General features: G+C 40.1%; 1 protein-coding gene and 1 pseudogene across 13 annotated transcripts in view; one reads left to right on the top strand and one right to left on the bottom strand.

Annotated features, from left to right (window-relative positions):
- Window positions 1-18,146, top strand: part of Elf2 (E74 like ETS transcription factor 2) — a 100,168-nt gene extending 82,022 nt beyond the window's left edge. For 7 of the 13 annotated variants that reach the window (XM_087193293.1, XM_087193297.1, XM_087193294.1 and 4 more), the window contains 6 exons: window positions 5,331-5,444; window positions 7,131-7,268; window positions 10,256-10,342; window positions 13,425-13,617; window positions 15,653-16,000; window positions 16,389-18,146. In XM_087193293.1, the coding sequence (XP_087049419.1) occupies window positions 5,331-5,444; window positions 7,131-7,268; window positions 10,256-10,342; window positions 13,425-13,617; window positions 15,653-16,000; window positions 16,389-17,013 (1,505 nt within the window). In that variant the 3' untranslated portion in view covers window positions 17,014-18,146. Of the gene's footprint in view, window positions 1-5,330; window positions 5,445-7,094; window positions 7,269-10,255; window positions 10,343-13,424; window positions 13,618-15,652; window positions 16,001-16,388 lie in introns of all 13 variants that reach the window. The other 6 variants (XM_013075894.3, XM_087193296.1, XM_021236501.2 and 3 more) reach the window with 1 other exon arrangement.
- A 4,149-nt stretch (window positions 18,147-22,295) lies between these two features.
- On the bottom strand, window positions 22,296-27,540 carry LOC101710472 (small EDRK-rich factor 2 pseudogene; annotated as a pseudogene).
- Between the last annotated feature and the right edge of the window lie 11 nt (window positions 27,541-27,551).

Below are 27,551 nucleotides of genomic sequence, written 5' to 3'. Positions count from 1 at the left end.
TTAAAAATATTGTCTATAAATAATAAGTATTATTTTAAATGAATTAGTAAATAATTTTAATAAGTTCAAAATCTCTTTGCGGTCCTCAGTAATTTGAATGTAAAAGAGTCCTCCATCCAAAAAGTAAATTGAGAATAGTTGAAATACAGTGATGTTTAATTCATGATTCAGTGTGGTAGCCACTAGCCACAAGTGGCTATTGAGTACTTGAAATGTGGCTTAAACCTCTTTATATTGAGTACATGTTGAAATGGCAATATTTTGGGTATACTGGGTTAAATGAAAGGTATTCATTTCACCTTCTTTGTACCTTTAAAAATGTGGTTACTGAAAAATTTTAAATTACATGTGACTTAAGCCAGGTGTAGTGATACACATGTAATCTCAGCATTCTTGAGAGGCTGGGGCAAGAGATTGCAAGTTCCAGCCCAACCTGGGCAATTTAGCAAGACCCTGTCTCAAAATAAAAAATGAGCTGGGAACTTGATAAAGACTCAAAGTGAATCTCATGCTTGCTTCGGCAGCACATGTACTAAAATAGACTTAAAGTGAATCTGATGCTGGCAAAAGAAAAAATTAAAAGGTGGGTGGAGGGGAAGGGGGACAAAGAATTGAGGATGTGTTATGTGCATGTACCACATTTCCTACAGTGAATGTCATCATTATGTACTGCAAACATGTACTAATAAAAAATTTAAAAAAAATTAATAAACAAAAGTGGGCTGGGGATGTGGGTTCATTTGGTGTAAAGGTCTTGGGTTCAGTCCTCAATACTGAAATAAATTATATATGACTTCTGTTTTATTGGACAGCTCTGGTTTAGAAAATACGTTAGTTCCTTTTCCCTTTTAAACCTTGCAATGGCCACTATATTGATTAACAGCAGGTCAAGGGGAACAAGATAAAGGTAGAGTATCCCAGATTCTTCCTCCGTTTATTGTACTCATTTGTGTTAAAGCCTGGGGGCATTAGAGGATAAGCTGTAAATGGGTGTAGTAGCAGAGTGAAGGATGACCTTGTAACATTAGTTTATGGTGTTGGTTGTAAGGCACTATGACTTAAGTGTTTTCTCATTTTTTTCCCATTGCTCTCAAACTAAATTGCTACTAAATTTTATTTTTGACTCTGAGAACATTGTTAGGTACTGCATCCATTGCCAGCATTCTCTGATGCAAAGCTGAGAGGTATGCCTCTTGTCGGACTTAATTACCAAGTTTGGTATTTTCTAACAGCTGTTGAGTGAGTCTGGAATACTCTACCATACAAACACCAGTTGATTAGAGAGATAGAAGTGGAACAAGAATATTTTTACCAATAGTCAAGGAAGGCACAAACAAGCACTGTGGTTAAAATAATTTTTGTAATATATTTGATGGCATTTATTTCTTCAAGGAGGATTGAGCAGCAATATCAACGACTAGAAAATGATACCTATTCAATTACTTTTAACTTTACTGTTTCTACTGTTGTAATGAGTTGCTTATTTTTTTCTATAATAAATTTCATACCATGGACTTAGAGACAATACTAGTCAATCAGATTTTAAATAAGATATAAGAAACGTTATTTTTTAGCTGTTGCTTTTAGTTTGCTTGCTTTGATTGCACAACACTGTTAAATTCATGTTTATTCTTTAGAATTGTGCAGTTTCAAATTATTTGAATTACTGATCTGGAAAAATAGTATTAAAATAAATTTTAAATAGCAGAAACATGACTAGGAGAAGTACACCTTAAATTACTCTTAGCAAAAATTTCTTGTTAGCTGGGTATGGTGGTAACATGCTTGTATTCCCAGCATTCAGAAGGCTGAGGCAGGAGGATCATCAGTTTGAGGCCACCCGGGTCTATACTGTGAGACCCTCTCCCCCCCAAAAAAATTACAAACTTATGTCAACAAACATAAAGATATATAGTGCTCACTTTTGTAATTCGGGTAATATATTCTTGGCAATGTTATTGTTATATTGTAAATTGATTTGAGAGTAGGATCTTAGATTTTTTTGTGTGTAGAAATATTTGAATTGGTAGATAAAAGCAGCAGGAAGTAAAAGTAGCAATTATCAAAAAAAGGTAGAAATCAAGCTGTGCATACTGGCTACACCTGTAAGTTTAGTTTGTAATCCCAGCTACTTGGAAGACTGAGGCAAGAAGATCCCAAGTATTTTTTTTTTTTGGTACTGGGGATCAAACTCGGGACCTTGTGCTTGTGAGGCAGGTGCCGGAATCACTGAGCTAAATCCCCAGCCCCAAGATCACAAGTTTAAGGCCAGTGGGCTACTTAGCCAGGCTGTTTCAAAAACAACGAACAAATAAATAAAGGGCTTGGGCGTGCTCAGTGGTAGAGGGCTTATCTAGTTTGCATGTGGTCTTGGTTTCAATCCCCAGTGAGAGGGAGGGTGGAGGGAATTTTACTAACATAACGAACTTTGTGACATGAAGTTCATGGTTTGAAAATGTACCTCAAACTACCTTAGAATGTCTGGCGCGTCATATGTAACCCTTAGGCAAACTGCATCTTGCTTATAACTTAAAGTCTAGTAAAATCCTACTTGTGTATAATTATTAAATGCTGGAAGCTCTGACTTTAATACAGTAGTGTCTTAATACAATTACATAAGGAATTAGTTTTCGCAGGATGGTTTATTAATAGCACCTAAGACAACAGATAAATGGCAACACCAAGCTGACTTTAAAGATAATGGTTCCTAGGTTAAATTTAAAAAACCTGAGATTTTGCTTTCCTAGATTCATTAGTGTATGGGAGGATTGTAGGGAGGCACTTTGAAAAACATAACTTGAGAATAGTAGTGTACTTTATACTTAATGCTAAGTTTCTTAAAGTTGAGCTAGAAAGGCTGACTGAATCCTTTGCTTCAGTGAAGCTGTAGATAAGAGTAAGTGGGGTCACCTAAAGATAGATTTACTTAGAGGGTTGGCTGCCTCTCTGGAACCATTTAGCTTTGAGCAGATTGCCATAAATGGAAAGAGCAACTGGAGAGACCTAGTACCTTGGTTGAGAGTGTGGATGATGTGCAACAGGTGGTAAAACAGTCCCTGGATTTTTAAAACAAACATTCTCCAAATAACTGGTGTTTAAGGCTGAGACTTCAGCATTTGGTGAATTTTTATGGCTAGGTGGATTTTTTCCCAAGTAAAAGCCCTGAAAACAGTTTTTAAAAATTCATATCTTAAGTACGTGGAGCTTGTGAATTTGTAATATGATTTTTATGAAATTTGAATAAACATTTACTTTTAGTTCCTTGAGGGACATCTTGAGAAAAATCAAGTTAGAAACTGTTACATATTAATGTTTCACAACCTTTTACTAAGTAAATTATTCAGTATTTTAAGTCTGAATGTGTAATTAATATATCATTAAGATAGTAGATTTGTTCTTGACGTGCCAGTTTTCTTCGTAAGGTCAGTGGCTTGTCCTTAATTTAGCACATAAAAGAAATACTTGTGTGCCTGCTGTGTGACAAGTCTGTGTTAGAAACTATAGCCGATAGATAGTTGGGTTAAGGCAGTCCCTTTGATCTCGAAGAGCATAGACTCTTAGGGGAGCAATAAGAAATCACCAGTACATTTTTTAAAATGTAGAAACAAAGCCACCATTTATTGCATTCTTTATGTGCCAGGCATTGTGCAAAATTTTTTATGGGAATCATTTCACTTTACTTGAGGTAAATAATAATCCTGTTTTGTGAAAGAGGAAAAGAAACTGAGGCTTAAGAGATTAAATTGCTTGCCTGAGTGGCAGACTAGAATTTAAGCTGCTGGACCTGAAAGCCCAAACCACTGCCTATACACTTTACTGTTTACACAAGTAATTTAATAACATAGCATAAAATGTAGAAGAGAGGCACAAAGGTTGGTGGAATTAGGAAAGGCTTCACAGGGGCAAAAGGAAAAAAAACTAAAAAATTTTTTTATCAGTGAAACCCAGCAACTGCAAGGGAGGTTTTGAAGAAAAGAAAAAGGTATTGAAGAAGAAAGTTTTTGAGTTGTAGCGCTAAAGCAAGTGTAGGTTTCTTGTCTATCTCCAGGTAGCTCTGCCTAGAGATTATCTATTTGTTCATCTGGGATAGTTTATAAGACTTGAACTAATTCATTAAATTAGAAAGTAGTGTATCTGATTCTTCTAGGTATTATTCCTGTTTTGGTTGCAATACATCAAAATACATAATTGACCTCAAAATGATTGTTAGTCTTCAAACACACATCCATCCATTAGTTTTGATGGGGAGTTCAAATTTCAAGGGTCTTTCTTATTGGGGCAATGGTAACACACACCTGTAATCCCAACCCTTGGGAGGCTGAGGCAGAGGATCTCCAGTTTGAGGCCAGCCTGGGTTACATATTGAGAGCCTTGTTTTTTTTTTTTAAAAAAAGAGGGATCTCTGTTTTCATTTGGAGAAGATCTGGAAAATTCTCATTAATTTCTAGTCAGTATCACTACTTTCTTTTTTTTTTTTTGGTACCGGGGATTGAACTCGGGACCTTGCACTCGCAAGCCGGGCGGCGGAACCCCTGAGCTAAATCCGCGGCCCCCTAGTTTCTTTTAAATCAATATTCATTTTATAAAATACAGATATTGCCCTATTTCTATAAGTGCTGTAGAACTAATGTATCAGTGGCTTATGTAGTTATTCACATGAAAGTTTATTTCTTAAAATGTATGTATGTTGACCAAGATGCATTATAGAAAGGTACAATTCCCAATGAGAAAAAAAAAACAATGTATGTATGCTGAGTAATGTGATTAGTTCATTTTTATTTATTTTTGGTTTGGAAAAACTTTTATCGTAATACAAGTAGATATTAATGAAATGTTTTTTAAAAACAGTCTTTGAAAAAATAAGCCAAAATTTCATAACAAATTAATTAAAGAATAACAGTTGATTCACTGTGTACCATAATCTTAAAAAAATAGAGTACAAGTCATAGCCAAAAAAGACTCTTACAAAAAAAAAACCAGGACCGGGGTTTTAGCTTAGTGGTTCTGCTGCCTGCCTCACAAGCACAAGGACCAGAGTTTGATCCCCGGTACCAAAAAACAAACAAAAAAACCCAATTGAGATGGGAGATGGAAATGACCAATTTTGGGCCGGAGATTTAGCTCAGTGGTTCCAGCGCCTGCCTCAAAAGCGCAAGGTCCTGAGTTCAATTCCCGGTACCAAAAAACCCAAAAAAACCCCCAAACAAACAGATAAGCACAAAACTTTCCTTTCAATGAACTAAGAGGATCTAGTGGTATAAATGAAACAAATTAGCATATATATTGAAATATTTTTGTAGTTCATTTTTAATTATCTGTTTTCTCCCCAGTGGAAGCATCAGTTCACAGCAGTAATGCACACTGTACTGATAAGACAATTGAAGCTGCTGAAGCCCTGCTTCATATGGAGTCTCCTACCTGCTTGAGGGATTCCAGAAGTCCTGGTATGTGGACTGTTCCTTTTTATACTAAACATGTCTGTTGCTTTTTAATAGAATAAGGACTTCTTTTTAATGCCAAGTGTATTGTTGGAATTCTCAAAGGTCTATTATGCATGAAGATCTGATAATAATAATTGATCTTTTGGTAAGGTCCTCAAATACTTTACTTTCATAGTAAGTAGTACAGAAAATGACCACACATCACAAATCTTTATAGAATAGCTACTTATTATGTCTGTTTCTTTAATTCTGGGTAAACTGCCAGCCTCTGTGGTCTCTAGGAGTATGGCACATGGTGTCCGCTTTGGAACCTTTATCCAGTGGTAAACAGGCAGTAATTCCAGGGAACCATCCATGGTAAAGAGAGGAGGCAGGTCACACCATCTTCTTTACAGTCCTATCTGCCTGAGAGTTACTGTTTTCTTTCTTTTTTTTTTAGAGTTACTGTTTTCTTACGGTCCCTTTTATTCTTTTAACTAACTTCGAACTTTTTTTCATTTTGGTACTGGAGATCGAACTCGGGACCTTCTGCTTTTGAGGCAGGCGGCAGAACCTCTGAGCTAAATCCCTAGCCCATTAGCTAACTTTGATATTCATTTTCTACTAGTTTTACTTAGTCCTATTTGTAATTTAATGGCCAGATGGTAATCTGACTTGATTGATCCTTTTACAGAAATTTACGATAAATGCTAAGAGCAGCCATACATTTTAATTGGAAGAGGCGTTTCATGATTATTCAGACAGATGAGAGAAAAATTACAGCATTATGGGTTAATGTATTCGTCTACAATAGGATATATTAAGTACCTCTACTTTGAAATAGAAATGTCATATTCTGCATATCAATGCATATTGATGCATATCTGAAGGAAGCCAGAACTACATTATGATATAGCAATCTGTATGTATTGTTTTAGTGACCTATAATATCAGAATGGTTCCATTAAAAAAAATGTTAAATACTGGAAGATGCTATTGAGCCAGGTGTGGTGGCACATGCCTGTTATCACAGTGCCTCAGAGCCCGAGACAGAAATACTGCAGATTTGGCTGCTATGCTCTTTCAGTGTGGCCCGCTCGCACTTTGTAGAGCTTACTTCTTTTCCTACTTTTAATTGGCTCACACTCGCTCTGCAGAGCGTGTTTCATTTCTTTTCATAATAAATGTAAAACCTCAGTTAAAAACATACTGATAATTTGAGGCCATCCTTGGCCATGCTGAACCTGTCTCAAAGTAAAAAGTGTTGGGGTGCAGCTCAGGCAGAGCCCTTGCCTAGCACGAGGCCCTTCAGCCTTAAAGCCACAGCATGCTTCCCACCCAAAAAAAAAAAAAGAAATTGTGGAAGAAAAGTAATAATTATTACTGAACTACTATATTGTTATTTTCAGATGTTTTTCTAACTGTGAAAATAATTAAAAGTTCTCCTACAAAGAGCTTAAAAATACACAAAACTGATGGAGGAGGTGACCACTTACAACCTTTAAGATGCTTTTCTTTGTTTATTTTCTTGTATACTTTAGACCATACTGAGTATTCAGTACATTAATTTTCTTGGTATTAAGTTCTATTCTTAGCACTTTTAGCTGTTAAACTGTCCACATAAGGAATATTAATGGGGGTGGGAAATTTTAATTTTTCAACTTTTTTTTATAGTGGAAGTGTTTGTCCCTCCTTGTGTATCAACTCCAGAATTTATCCATGCTGCTATGAGGCCAGATGTCATTACAGAAACTGTAGTGGAGGTGTCAACGGAAGAGTCTGAACCCATGGATACCTCTCCCATTCCTACATCACCAGATAGCCATGAACCAATGAAAAAGAAAAAAGGTACAGTATATTTATAAATTTCTGAGAAAGTAGATTTTTTTCTGGTATCTTTATTCCCATCAACGAACATAGAAAATAATGTTACAGATTTATGACTGTTACTAATTTCAAAGAGACAAAAAATTGTGTTCTAACATATTTATACTGTTTAAGTTTTTGTGTGTGTGTGGTGCTGGGGATTGAAGCCAGAGCTAGGAAAGTTCTGTCTACCACTGAGCCACATCTCCAGCCAGGAAGGAGTTGTATTTAAACCTTGAAGGTACTTGCCTGAAAGTGAGCTTTTAATAGGTGTTGGAAAAAAGGAAGATGACCGATCTCCTGCACATTTGTCTTACCATTTTTCTAATTTATGAGCCTTTATAGGTACTTGGTTATGTTAGCCATGTTACTTATTTTCTCCATTTTTCGTAGTCTTATCTTTTCTCTTTTGTGGACACTTTTAAAAACAGCCAAATACTCTTCTTGCCTGTACTTTCTGTTCTAAAATACTAAGAATGCCAGTAGAGACTTCTGACTGGAGTAAACTTATCAGTGGGTAAAGAACATTGTTTTCTGCTCTCCTGATCCCAGCTGTCAAGCAGAGGGGCCCAGCACAGCGCCACCATTAGGAGAATATGCGCAGTATAATGTATCCTTTCCTGTATAGATCAAATCTGTGACATCATCTAATTGTGGTACTTTTTTCCCTATCTTTTCTTCACATTTTGTATTTACTTTGAACCTAAGGGTGGGCTCCAAGGTAGACCTTAATAGGTACATTGAAATTATATGCAGTTTAATTTTTTTTTCCTTTTTTTAGTGCTGGGGATCAAACCTAGGGTCTTGTGCATGCTAGGCGAGTGCTCTACCCCTGAGCTACACTCTCAGCCCTCTCTTCGCATTTTAGAGGGGGAAAAGAAATCAAAGGCAAAAAATAAAGAGAAAACTATCTTAAAATATTCTTTTATTTATTAAATAGAATGCTTGAAATTGCTGCCATGCGCTTAGTGCTGTGAGAGAGATAATGAAGAATACGACAGACTGCCAGGAGTTGGGGTGTAGCTCAGTTGTAGATGCTTGCTTACCATGCTGGAGTCCCTAGATCCACCCCCCCCCCACCCTCCCCCCACCAAGAGTGCCTTTCCCCCACATAATACATGTGGAGAGAAAGGCATGAATGAGAGATTAGATGACAGAATTAGTTCCTACTGTATATGTTAAAAAACAAAAAGCACACATATAAATGGCCTTATTCACTCACTACCCACTAAAGCTTTTAGCTAGTTGCATCTAACCAAAAACAAAAAGTGCTGGGATTACAGGCTATTTCAAGAGCCTTAAATATACTAATGTGTATTGGGATCTTCAAGAGAAGGTAGCATTGACCATAGAACATGTTTTCCTACCAAGAAATGCACTGTTAAATTTCTCCCGATACACTATTTAGAAATGCTACTGAGAAAATACATTAAGCCTTTTTGAGCTAGTTGCCCAGCTGGTCTCAAACTCCTGGGCTCAAGTAATCCTCCTGCCTGTCTCCTAGCAGCTAAACTATAGGCCATGCCTGACACACAGCCTAACCTTTTTCAAAAAAATTTTTTTTCAAGCATTGGTTTTTTGTGCTTTAATTTAGAGACAGAGGATAGTTTTATAAAAACTATTTAAATTGAGAAATTGAGCTCCATTCGAGCACAATCAGTGAACAGGATGTTTTAACTTTTGCCCAAGCAGACTTACACTCTAGGCTAGGGTTTCATTTCTAATTAGTAAGTCTGCTTTGGCAAAAGTTAAAACATCCATAGGCTAGGGTTTCATTTCTAATTAGTATCTATGCATTTTGTCATATGAATTAAGACATTTCAACTTAGGGGTTTATATAGTTAATCTGATAATCCTGTTACTGAAGATGAGAAGGACATCAGACATCCCAGGAGTGTGACAGTTGAGGTCAGTAGTGATTATTGTTGAGTAGTGTTCCTGAACTCTCTTCAGGTTTCCCTTCGCAGGCCAGCATCATCCCTGTGTGCTGAGGGTCTAACCCATTTCCAATGTACACCCTCCCTAGTGTAGAAAGTAGGACTTTTGCCTTTCCAGAAGTTCTTTATGGTTGCTAATCTGCCAGGAGCCTGGCAGAAATGAGGAGAAACAAAACAAGCACAGATACCAGATGTAGAAGATAATTACTTGGAAATATTTTTTTTAATACACTGTATTTATTTGCATGTAGAAGTATAGATATTTAAACATTTTTGCTTAAATTCTGGTAAAATGGCCTAGAGCAGTATAGAGTTTTAATATTTTTTACTTCATTTGAGCTCAAAGGCCTTCACGGATTATCAAATCTGGCATAATTAGGTAAAACTGTTTCTAACAGTCTTGCACAATAGAGAACAAAGATGCTTATACAGAATTTATTTCTTTAAAAAAAAAAAAAAAAGAATTGGGCCGGGGATTTAGCTCAGTGGTTCCACTGCCTGCCTTGCAAGTGCAAGGTCCCGAGTTCGATCCCTGGTACCAAAAAAAAAAAAAAAAAAAAAGAATTTGTTTCTATTGCTGTATCAATATAAAAGATTAGCAAATGAGGATTAGTAATACCTGACTTGGCACATGCATTGAAATCACCAAGCCAGGCCTGGTAGCACATGCCATGAGTTCAAGGCCAGCCTGGGCTGCATAGTGAGTTCAAAGCCAGTCTGAACTACATAGCAAGACCCTGTTTAAAAAAAAAACAAAGAAAAAAAATTACCACTCTTTTCAAAAACTGCAGAAGTGTTTTTAGAATTAATTTTTCATTTTAATCCACATAATGTCTAGTTTAATGAATAATATTTATTTATTTTTTGGTACCAGGAATTGAACTCAGGATCTCGCACTTGCTAGGCAGGCGTGGTGCCCTGAGACAAATTCCTGGTCCTTTAATGGATAATATATTATCAGGAAATTTGCTAATCATGTGTTTATTATTTTTACTGTTTTCAATATGCAGTTTCAATATTTTATTTTTTCAGTTGGCCGTAAACCAAAGACCCAGCAATCACCAATTTCCAATGGGTCTCCTGAGTTAGGTATCAAGAAGAAACCCAGAGAAGGAAAAGGTAATTTGGGGAGGGTTTTGTTTTTTTGAAATGAGATTCTTTTTTTTTTTCCCAGTCGGGACATTTTTGCATTTGTAGGAAAATTATATCTGGTACATGAGCATATGGTAATACTGTCTCTGGTAGTATTTCTTAATTGGGGATTGATATGCTTTCCCGAAGGAGCTTTACCAAAATATCTGCCCCGTCATGCCCTATACCAATTCTGTAGGCATAGCTATATTCTGGGGAGTAGAAAGGAGCAGACATTTGTATTTGCTAACAGTCCCTTTGGGGCACTGACACACGTCTTCTTTGGGGCTGTTGTTGTAGGGGATGGATGGATGGATGTGTAGTAGCACTCTTCCCCCCACAGAGCCACTTGAATGGAAGAGGCTTACAACTAAGACTCATGTCTGATACATAATTTCTTAACTGGTTGGAAGCAATACAGGAATTCAGGGCAAGCGGAAAACAGACAAAAAAGCTAAGTCCCTAGTAAGTCTACAACAGAACTTGGTATTTATTGGACAACCTCTCCCTTACCATCCACTTACATTTTGGAATACTTGTTCAGAAAATGATTCAATTTGGGACAGATTTTAGAAATTTCTTTTCCTTGTCTGTCTTTGGTCATTCTCATTTCTAACATCCTAAGTATTGTCTTTTAATTTATATTGAAAATTTAAAAAATGTTATATAGTAGTAATAGTTGAACTGTAAATGTACAGTTATTACTGTTTTCAAAATAATTGTTATCAGTGGTGTCACTTATATGCAAAGACGTTATGCTTTGCGCCAGAGAAAAACTTTGTGATGACCTATTTTTACCAATCAAAATCTTTTTGGGAGAGTAGTGGTGCTAGAGCCTCCGTGGTGCTAGAGCCTCCTCCATGCTAAGTCATGTTCTACCACTGACCTCTCTCCTCTATCACCTTTCATTAAAATTTGTCTTAATTAAACTTGAGGTAGATGTTGCAATGTGAAGATTAAGTTATTACAGTCAAACATGGATTCTTTTTCTTTTCTTTTTTTTTTTTGGTACCGGGGATCGAACTCCAGACCTTGTGCTTGTGCGGCATATGCCGGAACCACTGAGCTAAATCCCCAGCTCCAAACATGGATTATTAATCCAGCTAGTGTTTCTTTTGCAAAATAACAATAATCATGTCCTTCACAGACACACACTTTACCTGACAAAGGCTTCCCTTTCTGAATCCTATTTTTCTTACAGCCAGAAATAGAAATGTTAATTTAAAACCTGGGGATGGGAACTTAAAGATAACTCGAGGAATGTTGATGAGTGTTTTTTTTCAACAAACAGAAACATTGAAATTCCTGGAAGTATCTTCTGGATTTTACAAGAATTTCTTCCAGCATAGAATTTCTACTTTTAGTATGTCTACTTATAGGACCTGATAATCCACTGGTTTTTCACAAAATAAAAATGCTGCCAGCTCCATACTTGTAGTTGAAAGATATACAAGCTTCAGTATTTTTTAGATTAGTGATGCTGATATAATAGGGCTTCAGAGATTAACAAACGTAATACTGTATTGTGAAGTTGAAGGTCAGTCTTGTTTTAGGTCCAGAGGTACATACTGGGCTCAACTGTGGGTCACTAATGAACATTCTAGTAGTATGGTCCAGGGCCAGTGTTGTACTTAATATTTGAGAAAGACTGCACTTGACTAGTTTAGGGAGATGCCTTGCCTTGTTACTTTTTAGTGTTTTCATTTAAGGAGCTTGTATTTTAGGACTGAAGCACAAATGTATTTAATTGAGTTGATCCTATATAATGAAATTATTTTACTGTATTATCTTTGCTGTAATAGGTTTAATCAGAAGGAGATTAGAAATTTTTAAATATCTGTTTTTAGAGGCAGTAACTTCTATTTAGTCTGGCTAGGTATGGTGGTTTGGCATGCCAGTGATCCCAGCATCTGGGACACTGAGGCAGGAGGATTGCAGTTTTGAGTCCAACCTGGGTGACTTTGTGAGACCTTGTCTCAAAGCGGGTAGCGGGTGGAGTATAGCTCAGTGGGAAGGCCTTGGGTTCAGTCCCTAGTAACATGCACTCACACACACAATCTGAACTGACTAGCAGTCTAGAGGAAGATAATACAAGAATGCTTAAATGTTTGGGCTCAACTATGGGTTATTAATGAACATTTCAAATTTTAAGGGAAATCCAAAATGAACATGAAATGCTAGAGGAAAGAACATCAGTGGAAGGAGATGAGGTTGCAATAGTTTAGTTTGGAAGCTTCTGACATAGCTGGTAGTTTGGGTCTGGATTTAAGGATACATGTACCTCAGAGCTCATGCCTATTAGGTGAATTACAGACTGTATATATCCTAGTCAGCTTTCCTGTTGCTGGACAAATTACCTAAAATTAGCACTTCAAAGAGAGATTTATTTGGCTCACGGTTTCAGTCCCTGTTCAGCTGGCAAAAAGGCATAAACTTCACAGTGGAAGGGTGTACTGGGACAAAGCTGCTTACTCAGTGGCAGCTGGGAGTCAGCACAGAACAGTGCCAGCCAGAGATGTACCCTCCACAGACACGCCCCCAGTGACCACCTCTAACTGGGCCCCTCCTAACAAGTTCAGTTATGAACAGTGGTTTAATCCACTGATGATTGTAGCACCCTTTCATCCTTCCAGGAGTGTCTTCATCCAGTCAAACTGGCAACTGAGCTTCATAGTAGATTTCTTAGAAAAAGATCCTAAGATTGATGCCCAAAAGTTTCTTACATTCCATTGCGTACTGCTTGCCTATTTAATAAAATTCAATACCTTTTGATGAATTTTGATACAGAATTTGGGCTTATAACAAACATAAGTGCAAGCTTAGTTTATTCAGAACTCAAAACTGTAAATTAATAAATTTGGGCCAATCATTGTGCCTTTGCATTTTACTGAACTCAGAGTCTAGGATAGAGTGGTATGTGATAGTACAGAGAACTACTAGAAACATTTTTAAAAACCAGCAAGAGTATATTTAGGATTATTATTAAAAAGGATGATTTATTTGCTTTTAATTACATATTTGTTAATGAATTTTAAATTAATTTGTCATTATTCTTGCTTTGTTTTAAAAGGAAATACAACCTATTTGTGGGAGTTTCTTTTAGATCTACTTCAAGATAAAAATACCTGTCCTCGGTATATTAAATGGACTCAGAGAGAAAAGGGCATCTTTAAACTTGTGGATTCAAAGGCTGTCTCTAAGCTTTGGGGAAAGCATAAGAACAAGCCAGACATGAACTATGAAACTATGGGACGCGCTTTGAGGTGAGGACACGAATGAACTGGAATTCAAACAAAACGACATTATTTTTTTATACTATTTGTTAGCTGTTTCAAAAGAAGCTCAGGATCTTTTAATAGAACTTGTAACCTTGGAGGATGTTCTAGAGGAGCTTCTTAAATTTGGTAGTAGATGAGAGAAAGGACTTGGTTTAGAGGCCTACAATTTCAGCATCATTGGAAAATCCATTTTTGTAGAAAATGTGCTTTTTCACTTAGGACTGTTGCTTTTTGTTTTTTGGTGGGGGGGGCGGCTAAAAATACATATTTATTGAGGGCAAGAGTATGCAAACAATATAAAGATCAAAGGCTTGTCTAGCATTTAATTAACTTTCCTTTCTCTGCTTGTCCAGTGAGAGGTGGATGTTATCTGTACATTTTCTGGCCCTGATCTGCTCATGAAGTCTTTTTTTTTTTTTTTTCTTTTCTTGGTACTGGGGATCGAACTTTTCTTTCTTTGGTACCCAGGATTGAACTTGGGTCCTTGCACTTGCGCAGCAGGCAGTGAAACCACTAAGCTAAATCCCCAGCCCTGCGTCCTTGTGTTTTTGAGGCAGGTGGTGGAACCACATAGCTAAATCCCCAGCCCTGCTCATGAAATCTTTATACAAGGGGGAAACTGAGGGACAGATTCTTTAAGTACCCCTTTGTTTTTGTTTTTTTTTTGGTACCCTGGGGATCAAACTCAGGACCTTGTGCTTATGAAGCAGGTGGTGGAACCACTGAGCTAAATTCCTGGCTCTTAAGTGCCCCTTTGGGAGAACTGTGATCAGGGCAGGACTAAATGTTCAAGTCTGCCTACTTCTTTCCCTTCTGCTTCCTGTGTACTACAAAATAATCATCGCACACAGTGGTGAGGCCTGCAATTAGTGAAAAGAAGCTCTGGAAACCACTCTGTCATCTCGGCACTGGTACAGGTCCTTCATGATTTTGTCCACAGCCAGAGGGTCTTTTTGATTTTCTTTTTCTTTTTTTGGCACCGGGGATTGAACTTGGGTCCTTGCACGTGCAGGGCAGGCGCCGGAACCACTGAGCTAAATCCCTGGTCCTCTTTTTGATTTTCTAAAATTTCAGGGAACTCCCTTTTCCATGAGTACTCTCAGGTCCTCCTTCGCCTTTGTTCCGGGCAAATTAGTGAAACGTAAACATCATGGTTTCCATGGCCTGTTCCAATTGGGGTGGCATCTTGGTGAGGTCAGTTGAAACCTGGGCACTGTGGTGCTGTGGATCGGTGAGGCGGGCTTGCGCATGGATGGGTTGCTTTTTCTTTTTTGGAGACAGGGTTTCGCTAGGTAGTTTGGGCTGGCCTTGAACTCACTGTGTAATCCAGGCTGGCCTTGAACTTGGCAGTGATCCTCTTACCTTAGCTTCCCATGTGCTGGGATTACATGTGTGCACCACCATGCCTGGCAAGCATTATTTCTTCACAGAAGTTGTTAAGTACAGGTCTTTTAAAAAATTCTAAAACTTCTGTTGTAGTGGACATGATAACGGGGTTTGTAAATGAACAGGGTGGACCTCATGTGACAGTATTTGTATATCCCACAGCTTCATCTGAGTTAAATGTGACTTAGGTAATTTTTCCATATAACATCAAAATTTTTTTTTTTTTTTTTTTTGGTACCGGGGATCCAACTGGGAACCTTGAACTTGTGAGGCAGGCAGCAGAACCACTGAGCTAAATCCCCACCCCCAACATCAAAAATTTTTATAACCTGTGTAAATCAGAATAGAATTCTACCATTGTCAATGAAATATTTTGTGTTGAAGTTAAATTATTTCCTTGAAAAAATTGATTGAACTTCAGCTACTTTATAGGTCTCAAGGTTGTAGAGCCTATGACACCATGTTCCAACTTCGTTCCTACTCCAAATCTGTAGCTTTGGAGCAGGTTAAGCAGTAAGAGCTCTTCTCATCCCTTATTAGAATAAGTGAACGTTTCGGTTAGTATTTTCTGGGTGTGGTCTATTGGGGGAAGAAGGGAGTAATACATTTATTTAGTAATTTTTCTCCTTTTCAGATACTACTACCAAAGGGGAATTCTTGCAAAGGTTGAAGGCCAGAGGCTTGTGTATCAGTTCAAGGATATGCCCAAAAATATAGTGGTCATCGATGATGACAAAAATGAAACCTGTAATGAAGATTTGGCAGCAACTGCTGATGAGAAGTCCTTAGAACGAGTGTCGCTGTCTGCAGAAAGTCTCCTGAAAGCAGCAGCTTCTGTTCGTGGTGGCAAAAACTCATCTCCTATCAGTTGTTCCAGGGCAGAGAAAGCCATGGCTAGAGCTGTGAGCATCACTTCCCCTGGCCAGGATGCTTCACCCAGGTCTCCCACTGCGGCGTCCGCATCAGCAGCAGCAGCTCCAAGGTAAGGCAGGCGTGCCAGCAGTCGGGGTATGTGCCCTGTTGGTAAGGTGAAATGCCTCTGTTGTGTGTGTCAGCTGGTGTTCTCCAAACCTACCACTGTTTTACGGACTTTTCAAAGTGCTTGATATTTAAACATTTTGTTGTTGTTGTTAAAAGTAGACACCTCAACTAGCCTGGATTGACTTGTATCATTTTATAGATGGACTTTAATATGAGTGTTAGGTTTTTTTAATATGTTTGGTATTTCATACCCTATACTTCTGAGCTTACCAGTACATTTGTAAATTTTGGACCACTAATTTTACACATTTTTGATCTGTATTCGTCTTTTTGTTCACAAGACTTAACTGAGCATCAAATATATAATCAACATTTTCTTTTCAATCTAGGACAGTTCGTGTGGCAATGCAAGTACCTGTTGTAATGACATCATTGGGTCAGAAGATTTCTACTGTGGCTGTTCAGTCAGTAAATGCAGGTGCACCATTAATAACCAGCACTAGTCCAACAACAGCAACCTCTCCAAAGGTAGTCATTCAGACAATCCCTACCGTGATGCCAGCATCTGCTGAAAACGGAGACAAAATCACCATGCAGCCTGCCAAAATTATCACCATCCCAGCCACACAACTAGCACAGTGTCAACTGCAGACAAAGTCAAGCCTGACTGGGTCGGGGAGCATTAACATTGTTGGCACCCCCCTGGCGGTGAGAGCACTCACCCCTGTTTCCTTAGCCCATGGAACGCCTGTCATGAGACTATCCATGCCTGCCCAGCAGGCGTCAGGCCAGACTCCTCCTCGAGTTATCAGTGCCGTCATAAAAGGGCCAGACGTTAAATCCGAAGCGGTGGCAAAAAAGCAGGAACATGATGTGAAAACTTTGCAGCTGGTAGAAGAAAAACCTACAGATGGGAATAAGACAGTGACCCATGTAGTGGTTGTCAGTTCACCTTCAGCTATTGCCCTTCCTGTAACTATGAAAACTGAAGGACTAGTGGCATGTGAGAAATAAATAGCAACCCCACCTTGGCTTCAGACTGTAGTATTGACATAAATATTTGCAAGGGAAGTCAGTCATCAAAAAAGTCAAAAGAAGACTTTAAAACATTTTTAATGCATATAAGAAAATAATCAAATTTACTGGAAATAAATTACTTATCCCATGTTTCAGTGGGAAATGAACTACACATTGAGATGCTGACAGAAAACTGCCTCTTACAGTAGCAAACAACTGAACCCGTCAATGAGAAAAAGGATTAAAAGGGACCAAGCAGCTCACTACAATATCAAGTTACACTAAGCCTTGGAACACTAACGTCTGTAAGAGGTTGTATAATTTTCAGCGGGGAGGATTGGGGTGGGTGATCTCATTGTTACATACAGCGATTTTGATGCATTTTATATGCATACCAGCAATTATTACTGTGCTTGCACAGTACCCACTTAACTGGTGCTATGTGAAGACTCTGCTAATATAGGTATTCTAGAATGTGAATTGAAGAATGGATCCAAAAGCTTCAAAGATAGCAAAAAAGATCTAGTGCGATTTTTTTTTCTTAATATCATATAGCTTAAGCTGATTTAAAACAAAGGCCTTAGACTAATTTTCAGTTTTCTTTCTTGAAATAAGCTAATGGCTTGTTTGTGTAAAGCTTTTTTATTAAAAGAAAAATTTTAAAAATCTTGTACCTAGCACAGTATTGTTATAGAATTTACATGTAACATTTTATATGGTAGTTTAAGTCTGTCAGTTTCTTAATTGTGGACAAATTAACAGTTGGCTCTGGCCTTTTGCTGTACCATACCTGTGTCATTCACTTGGCCTGGCATCTGCAGACTCGAGTTCCAGTTCTACTGTCACTTGCAAGTGCAGGCTCAGCGTGAACTTTGTCAGGTAGCTGTCATGCCTGGCTCCCCTCCCTCCTTCCCTCCCTCTTCCCCTCCCCTCCAATCCCCCTTTTTTCTTCCTTTCTTTCCTCCTATTTTTCTGTTTTTTTAGTTGATGTTTTAAGAGGGAAAGTACCAGTGTTCAGATTTGAACTATAATAGTTTGTATATTCAACATTTGAAGTATATTCTATTTTGTTGTACTCTTGTTTCAAAGTGTATTCAAGTAGGTTTTCTGAAATATAGAAATGAAATTTATCTTGTGTTTCTGTCTCTGGTGATTTTTTTTAAAAACAATATTCCAGGGCTGGGGATTTAGCTCAGTGGTTCTGCTGCCTGCCTCGAAAGCACAAGGTCCCGAGTTTGATCCCTGGTACCAAAAAAAAAAAGATGTGTCTGGCAAGCATGAGGCCCTGAGTTCAATTCTGGGTACCAAAAAAATTATTCCAAAGTCCATATAAAGATGTTCTAGTTGAAAAGCAGTATAAATCCTATTTCTCCTTCCTGCTACTGTGCTAAGAAATGTTCCTCCTCTTTCGTCTCATTATATTAGTGTCTGGCAGATTGTCTGCATGTTGCCATTTCCTTTCTAGCCTTTACCATAACCTATGGGTCTAAGTACCATAATGAATTTAATATTTTAGTTGGCTAGACTAGAAGAACTTTATGTAAAGACACTTTCATATAAGATCATTTGTTTCTCAGTGAGACCTTTTGTCAGTAAGAATAACAGTACTCTAGCCCTTTACAGATTAAAAAATTGAGATACAGGATGACATGAATTATATAATTCCACACAAAACTTGGTCCTGTTATCCTTAATGTTTTCCTACTACAAAGAAAAGTTGTATTTTTAAGAAATTTAGATAAATTGATACTTAATATTTTTTGAGCTTTGTGTATTTGATCAGATACTACTCAGGTGAACAAAGATTTTTTAATAAAGGTTCCTTTCTAATTATCATTTCCATAAACATGTCAGACGCTACTTTGTAATAATAAAAGCTTAAAAACTCACTTGATTAACTTGGGAGTTAATCTCAGATTCTGCCTCCTTTTAAAACATTACCTATTCTAGCTTTCAAAATCAGTACTATATATTTTCACATTTAATTGTATTAACTTTTTTGTTTAGTCTTGTTTTTCATAATGCTCTTTTAGGGCAAAGATGATATTTTAGGGCATCCTTCCACAACTGTTGATCGTATTAGACATTCAGATCAGACAGATGTTGCCAACAATTGCTAAGAATCTGAGTCGTGTGGTGGAGGACAGCTGACACTTTACATGACTACTTTCTTCCTGTGCTGTATTAACTCCACCACTCTACTTAAAACACCTTCTGGGGCCGGGGATTTAGCTCAGTGGTTCTGGTGCCTGCCTCTTAAATGCAAGGTCCCGAGTTTGATTCTCGGTACCTTCCCCCTGACAAAAAAAACCCACCTTCTATGTCTCATGATAAGTTCTTCTAAAGCCTGCATTTAGAAACACACATGTTAAGAAAATATACTGATTAGCTGGGCGTGATGCACTCCTGTATTCCCAGCATTAAGGAGGCTGAGGCCGGAGGGTCACAGTGACAGACTACATAATGAGTTCAAGGCCAGCTTGGGACCTTGTCTCAAAAACAAAAATAGGGTATCCTGACCCAAATGTTACTGGTGGTATGTCCCCTCTGCCCCCTAAACTATGGCTTATAATCCCAGTTGCTCCAAACTAAATCAGTATTACCTAAATTTGCTTTTTGGGTCCAACATACTAGAGAAAAACCAGAAGCATAGCTTGGTGCCACCACAATCTGCAGCCTCAACAAGCTGCAAACTGATTATCTGGCCACTTACTCCTTAAGTGACTTGGAAGCAACAGTCAGTTCCAGCCTGCAGCCACCCTTCTCACAGGTGGCTGGTGTACTTCACGAACGTGCTAAGTTGCGGAGTTGCGCGTCTGCTGCACTCTAGGAGCCTCGCTGCTGAGGAGTGACACTGAGCAGCAGCTCTGCCTCAGGAAGGAGGCACCTGTGCTCCAAAGCTCTGCCTGCTCAGACCCTACCCCTCGGACCAGCAGTTCATAGATCATCTCATCTCCTTTCTCACCTGCTTGCCTGAAGACCAAATGCTGGCTGGGGACAGTTCTGAGGTCTCCAGGAACCTGGTTTTCAAACAGCCACTTCATTTCTTCAGGTGGTCCCTGTGCATCTAGTTCACAGAACTCCCCGGGCTCTCCGTGACCACCTCTCTGCTTTATTCCTGCCTAAACAAGTCTTTTGTGTGTGTGTGTGGTACTGGGGATTGAACTCAGGACCTTGCACTTTCGAGGCAGGTGGCCACCCCACTGAGCTACATCCCCAGCCGTTGATCTGCTTTCTTTTAGCTTTCCAAGAAAGATTCAATCTGTGGGATCTTTCCCTGATAAAGGGGTAACGGTTAAAGGCATTAATATGCTACAGATTTAGAACTAGGGTCGGATACACTCCAAACAGTATTAAATATTTACTATTGGACTATCATCCTAATGTTAATTGGATCTATACCTACAGCTTCTAGGACCAAATACATTGTTCCAGCCTGGAATGGGTTTCTCTAATTGCCACCTGGCTGTTTGCTCCTGACTGTTCAGTTAAACTCTCTTCCCTCCAAAAATCTGTTGATCTGAGCTCAGTGACATTACCAGCAACTCTTCCTAAGGTTAGAGGAAACCAGGGGCTGCTCTGCGCACTTCACCCCTTACCTGGTTGTCCCGAGCTCTTTGGGAGGCACCTTCTGCACAGCTGCTTTCCCACCATGCCGTCTGTCCATACTGTCAGCTCCCAGCCGGTGCTGACGTCTCCATGATAGCCCCCCAGAGCTGTCTGAAGTGTAGACTCCACCACTCAAGCACTGCAGCTGCTTTAAGTTCAGGGGCATGTTGCTGACATGATACAATCTCTGCAGCCTAACCTTTTTGATCTGGCTTCTGCCTGTCACCCGAAGGCTTTTTTTTTTTTTAGATATTTTTGGGCTACAGACATCCTAAAGTGGTCCACTTCCTCAGTCTTTCCAGGCACTCTGCATTGACAGCACTTTTTGGTCAACTCAAGCTTCTGCTTCATTTACTTGATTTGGAGGTGATTTTTAAAAATAAATCCTAGCCAGGTGTGGCGCACACCTGTAATCCCAGCACTTGGGAGAGTGAGGCAGGAGGATTACCACAAGTTCGAGGCCAGCCTGGGCTACATATATGAGTTCAAGGCTAGCCTGGACTACAAAGTGAGACCCTGTTGCAAAAATCAAAAAAAAATCTAACCTGGTCTTGGAAACTATTCAGAGTGGGGAATGATCTACTTTGACTTGGCTCTGAGTGTGAAGACTGGAGAGAGTAAAGAAGGAAACACGGAAAGAGGAAAAGGAAGGAGCAGCAGAAGCAGTAGACACTAGAATTAACAGTAAGGCAATGGTTTAAGGTCTGAAGGCAGCAGTGACAGGTGTAACAGGAAGGGAAAAACAGCTGAAGACAAAGCCACCCAGACTTGATCCTGATGGCCAAGGGGCAGGTTCTATAGGAGGAGGAGGAGGAGGTGGTAAAGCCCAAGTGGAATAGGGGCTGGGGCAGCGCCTGCACCTACAAAACAAGCTATCTGTAATTGTCAGTAATCAGATAAACTAACTTCCTTCCACAGACAGGATTCTGGGCTTGAGGTTATTTACAAAATGCCCTACGGTCTGTTCTTTCAGTCCCTTGTCCTCCTTTGTGAGGGTCCTATGGAGCACACTGTTTTAAGGGCAGCAAGGATAACCCTACCTTAATTCTGACAAAGGCAAACTTCCTATATTGAAAAGCTTTGAACCACACTACCGAAAGTCCTCTGATTGTGACTCACTGTGCTTCAGCCTGTCACAGTCACTGTCCCTGGCACCCTAGGAACTTTGCACACAGGGGAGCTGGCCCTAGGGACAGAACAATATGATTTGCCCTTGCAAAGCACCAGCAGATCTACCTCCCATTTGCAGGGGCGTCCAAAACTTTGAAGAACCGCAGCACAGCAGGGGAACTACCTCTGTGTGGACACTGCAACACAGTAGCAATGCTCTTGGCTTCAGGACTAAAATATATTACAACTTCCAAAGTGAGACCTCAATCCAAGTAAAGCATCAGTGGTTTTTTTGAATTACAAAGCTACTTTTAATACTTTGCGGTTTGCCCCACAGGAATAAAAAACAATTTGAAGGGGTAACTTCACCCCCAGGATGCCCCAGGGGGAGAGAGGCTACTTGAGGGGAAGGAAACACAAAAGGGACCTGCTGCAGACTCAGGGCAAAGGGAGTGCCATCAGTGTTGGGATCTATGAGCACTACAGGATACTCGAGCATAGTGGGACTGACTCCAGGCACACAGGCTAAGGGCAAGAGGGTTGGACACGAAGCCACAAAGCTACTTGGGTTCCTCCTCGTTTGCCTTTTTCTGTTTCTGCGGCATGATCTCCAAGTCCCTCTACTTGCAGGCGGCAGCAGAAAAGCCTGTCATCTCGGCGTTTCCCCTTAATGGAGTCGCTCTGCTTTTTCATATTCTTCTGGGTGGCAAGCTCACGCTGGGTACTGAGGGTCATGGCGACAGCAGGGGCTCCGGCCTGAAGCCATGAGTGTTTTAACGCAAGATACTCCATATCAAAAAAACCCCTGAACTATCAGCAGCTGCAGCCCAAGAGCAAAACTGTCTTGTGATGTGGTGATTGCTCCCAGCCTCCGTAGGAAGTTTACTTCTGAGCAAACGCCATCCCATCTAGAAGGTGCTGCCACGGTCCACAGGGGAAAGCATGTAATGTGCACACGGAGTCTGGGGATGCTAGCCCACCGAAACAGTGGGGACTTCCACACTGCAGTCACCTCGGAAACCTGACAGTTGTGTCACCCAGGCCCCACTCCATACCAGTTACATTACAGCGGCTGGGAGTGGGAGCCAGAAACCACATTGAAATCTCTCTAGAAAACTCATTTTGGGAAGTGTGAGAACCACTGCCATGCAGCTACAACACAAACTAGGGTTTAGGACTTGTCTCGTAACTTAAACTGTTTCTACAATGTTCAATGGGAAAAGTTTGAAATATATTAAGTATTAAAAACAGCCTTGGGCCAGGGATTTAGCTCAGTGGTGCTGCCGCCTGCCTTGTGAGTGCAAGGTCCTGAGTTTGATCCCCCATACCAAGAAAAAAAAACAAAACAGTTTTATAAAAACCCACATACTGTATGTATATATATATCTTTTCAATTTTTTTTTTTTTGGTACCGGGGATCGAACTTGGTACCTTGCGCTTGCAAGGCAGGCGCTGGGAACCACTGAGCTAAATCCCCGGCCCAATTTTTTCAATTTTAATTTTTATGTTATTACTAGGGGTCAGACCTAGGCACTCACTCTATCACTAACCTACATCCCCAGCCCTTTTAAATTATTTTTAAATTTTTTACTAGAACATCTGCAGCCCAGGACTACATTCCTTGTTGGAGTTGGGACATGTACACACACATCCCAGTTCCTCTTTCAGCTCCTTCCCTCTCCTCCATGTCTTATTCCCTTTCCGCTTGAAAAAGATCTCCCCGCTACCACTGTCTTTTATTTTGTTCTTTGTGTTTTGGGTTTCTCATGTAAGAGAAGCTATGTGATATTCAAGCTTCTGTGCCTGATTTATTTCGTTTAACATTATGGTCTCCAGGTGCATCCATTTTCCTATGAATGACTCGTTTATCCTTGTGGCAGAGTGTCTAAGTACCTCCACTGCGTGTAAACACTTCCACTCTGTGTAAATGCCACTTCCTTTATCCCTTCATCTGCAGGACATGCAGGCCACTTCCAGATTTAGCCATTAGGTACTACGGCCAGCCCCTTTTTACCCTGAGTCAGGATCTCACTCAATTGCCTTAAACCTGTGATCCTGCATCACAAGTCATTCATACCAACATCTCTTTAATTAGGAGCCTTTAAAGTTATGAAACAGTATACAGCATGTTAAAGTAACTTGTTCCTTCAAAAAAAAAAATACTTTGGGACAAAGATATATATTTTTCTTTTGAGACAGGGTCTTGATAAATTGTTCAGGTTGGCCTCAAACTTGGGATCCTTGCACCTCAGCCTCCCAAGCCAAGATTACAGGTATGCACCACCCTGTGTAGCTAAAAAATATTTTTGAGCAGTAGCAGCAGTTAAGCAGTTTTGAAGTTCAACTAATTAAGAAGTTTTGACTCACATGGTCAGTTCAGCAGTGGAGGTGAACCCATGGCGCGTGTGCTGCAGTGGGCATGCACAGCCCTCTGTGGGCACATGAGCCAAGCTCCCCAGCAGCCAAGCACTGGATGACAGTGCCCACAGGGACAGTGTTGGCACTCTGGAATAAGCAGGTGGGTTTGGGTTGCGGTTTGGGGACTCGGCCTCTAAAAGGTTTGCCATCCCTGACCTACAGTATAGAACTGAACTCCTCCTCTGGTGCCAGTTTAGTTCCGTATTCACTCCCCCACCCTTCCCAATAAAAAGGTGGAGGGTTAGGGAGGGAAAAAAGGGTAGTGTAAGAGTCAGCTATTCTAGCATGTGATCATCCTTTCTCACCAAACGAATTTTAAAATGTTGCAGTGTTTACTGGGTGTCCTCTTTAGATTTACCAATCTATGGAAACCAGAGTCAAATGGGCAGCCATGTCCCCTATGTCCAACCTTTGGTCATTTTTCTAGATTTCTCAGTATCACATGTCTAGGACTCTACATTTCTACATTCTTGTCCAAAGCTGCCTAGATCCTGAAGCCTGAGTCTATTAAAATGTCAGGATAATTTGATTCCTTTTATCACTAAAAGAACTGCGGAGATTTTATGTTACAAGAATACATGAAAATCAATTTGGAAAAAGATAAAATTAGGCAAAGAAAAAGTGGCAAATAAAAATTAACATGCAGAGTACAAGCTATAGTGTACAAAATCATTTATTAATTTTGGTTGTGAATATCTTGGCAGCCCAAGCACAGAAAAAAGTTGAGATTCCTGTAGTCCAGGTTGAACAGATGCTTAGAAAGGGCCAACTTTCCCAGCGTGCATCCTGTCCGGGGAACGGCTGTCTGCACACCTCACCCTATGTGAATGTTTTCCCAGAAAGATGTCCAAAGCAATCTGGGAGGCGGGGCCTGTAGCTGTGGATATCCTGCCATGCAAGGGCAGGTATTCCCACCTTAGGAGCCAAATAGGACTGCTGACTTCTAATCACTAACCCCAGCTTCACACCTGCTGCCCAGGGAGAAGCCTAGTTCTTGCCACTCTCGCAGCCCTTTGCCTATTTTGAGCTTAAATTTTTCTGGACGCCATGGGTTCTGCCCTTCCAAACTGAAGGGTTGTTCTCATCGGTCAAAGCAATAGTTTGTTAGAACATAAAGTACAAACCTTTCTCTTATTATTCAATGACGCACACAAGCAGATGTCTCAAACTGTGAGGAAGACAGGATACAACACTCTGGGAGAGAGCAAGGCCCTAGCAGCGAAGCCCCAGTGGGCTGTTTGTATCACTGAAAGCTGAAAGGTTTACTGTCACTGCCCTAGTGTCAAGCTCAGGGTCCCTGCTTGCAGGGAGGCTATGCCTTTGGCCTGGTGCTCTTTCCCCCATCTAACTTATAACTCAACTCTCAGGCCTTGGCCATTTTAGGGTTGACTGCTTTTCACTTAACAAATCTCTTGTTCCCCCACGATGTAATGCCTCTCCCTCCCTCTCTGCAGTCAAGGAGAGCGGAACACAGTGGTAGGGAAAAGCAAGCACATTCCAGTGAAGGAGTCCTGGATCTGAGTTCTCACTACTGTCAGCAGTCACTTTACCTAGAAATTTTCTTGTTTTCCTTCTTCCCATTTCAGTAGTGAGGACTGAAGCTACGTGCTGAGCTATATCCACAGTCCTTTTAGTATTTTTGGGGACAGGGCCTCCCTAAATCATTAAGTTGCCCAGGCTGGGTTTGAACTTGGAATCCTCCTGCCTCAGCTTCCTAAAGTGCTGAGATTAACAAGTGTGTGCAGCTGTGCCTGGCTATGATCACATGCAAAACTCTTGAAGTCAAAAATGCAAATGTTAGTTTCTTCCTATGAATACAACATAATGCTTTATTTAAATAAAGGAGTCAAGGTGATTATGGTGGTGCAAGCTTGTAATCCTAGCATTTCTGTAACCCTAGCACTCATGACATGGCTGAAGCAGGAGGATCAAACCCAGCATCAACTATATAGTGAGTTCAAGGCCAGCCTGACCTACATAGCAAGCCCTTGTCTCAAAAAGCCAAAAAATGAACAGCACCATTACTCAGGCCGTGGATTTAGCTGAGTGGTTCCGCCGTCTGCCTTGTAAGCGTGAGGTCCTGAGTTCGATCCCCAGTACCAAAAAAACCCCACAAAAAAAACCCCCAAATAAATAGCACCATTACCGCCACCATGTAGAATGGAAGCTACTGAAATGTAGTGGAAGAAAGCAAAAATCCACTCTAGTCTCAACTCTTCTGATGTGCCCAAGACATCTCCTAAGGGCCATTTTCATGACAAACTATTACACATGTAAGAAAGAAATCTGCATAGAACATAATGTACTTAAAATTTTATGATCCATGCTTTGTGCTGCAGAACAAATGTGACTTCCATTACGCCTTCAGGGTACAGTTAACAGTCTACAGACTTCAGATAAAGTACAAACGGGAATGCAACACAAGATTTATAGACTCCTAAAATTTCACAGAATGCTCACAGGATTAAAAGTGAAGCAATAGGCATCAACCTGCAAACGCATCATGTTGAGCCTCCTGCCACGAGTTTCACTGTAGATTCTTCTCCATCTCCTTAAGTCACATCTCGATCTTGTGTTACTTCCAGAAACCATGGGCCAGTGGCTTTCCTACCTGCCCACATTCCCGTCCCCAGCCCGTGCCCTGTTAATCCGTGTACTGTAGATGTAGACAGCGCTGGAAATGCCAACACTAGTTTGGCTGTCATTTCCATCTAGATCTGCTCAAGGCCACCATCATTTCTCTTCAGGCTGACAGACTCTGGAGAAGGTAAATGACACTCAATCCCTGGATTAATCCTCTATGTCTGTGTTGTTTCTCAACATGATTACCATTAGTCACGCTAGGATTTAAACCAGTACTACGGGTGGTACAGATGTTCTCCTTGCCGAGAACCCTAGGTTTTGGGTATGCAACATAACTGAAAACCTTACCTGTGCCAACACAGAATGTCTGGGTGAACCAACCCGGGGACCTGAACCTGGGCATGAGCCACCAGGAAAGCTTAGCAAAGGTGCTGCTGCACACTGTCCACTGTAAAGCCTGTAAACACTGTGAAGTGAAGGCTGTGTGTGTACAGATACTGCAGGTCACCACATAACAATATGAAAGGATCCAGCCTACTTTCAGGTTACTTTTGGACTAAAAGACAAGATATTAAAAGCACTAGCTTTAAAAGGCCATTTACTAATCTTATTTACAATTCCTATTAAAATATTTATCAGTTTATTATCGACAGGTTATTTTCTTTGCAAGAGGCTTCAGCACTTACTACCATCTCTCATACCACTTCTGTGTAAGAGAAATAATCCAGGTATCTTGTAACTTTTCATCTTCCTAGATGTTTTGAACCAGATATCTGGTTGGTCTAGGCAATTTCAGTGGCGGCCCATTTGCAGGC

Source organism: Heterocephalus glaber, unplaced genomic scaffold, assembly GCF_053883595.1.
Source record: "Heterocephalus glaber isolate CG9 unplaced genomic scaffold, H.glaber_assembly_v1.0 deba00001586, whole genome shotgun sequence".
NCBI lineage: Eukaryota > Metazoa > Chordata > Mammalia > Rodentia > Bathyergidae > Heterocephalus > Heterocephalus glaber.
The sequence above is the reverse complement of the archived record's forward strand: the minus strand, read 5'-3'. Positions and strand labels throughout refer to the sequence as shown.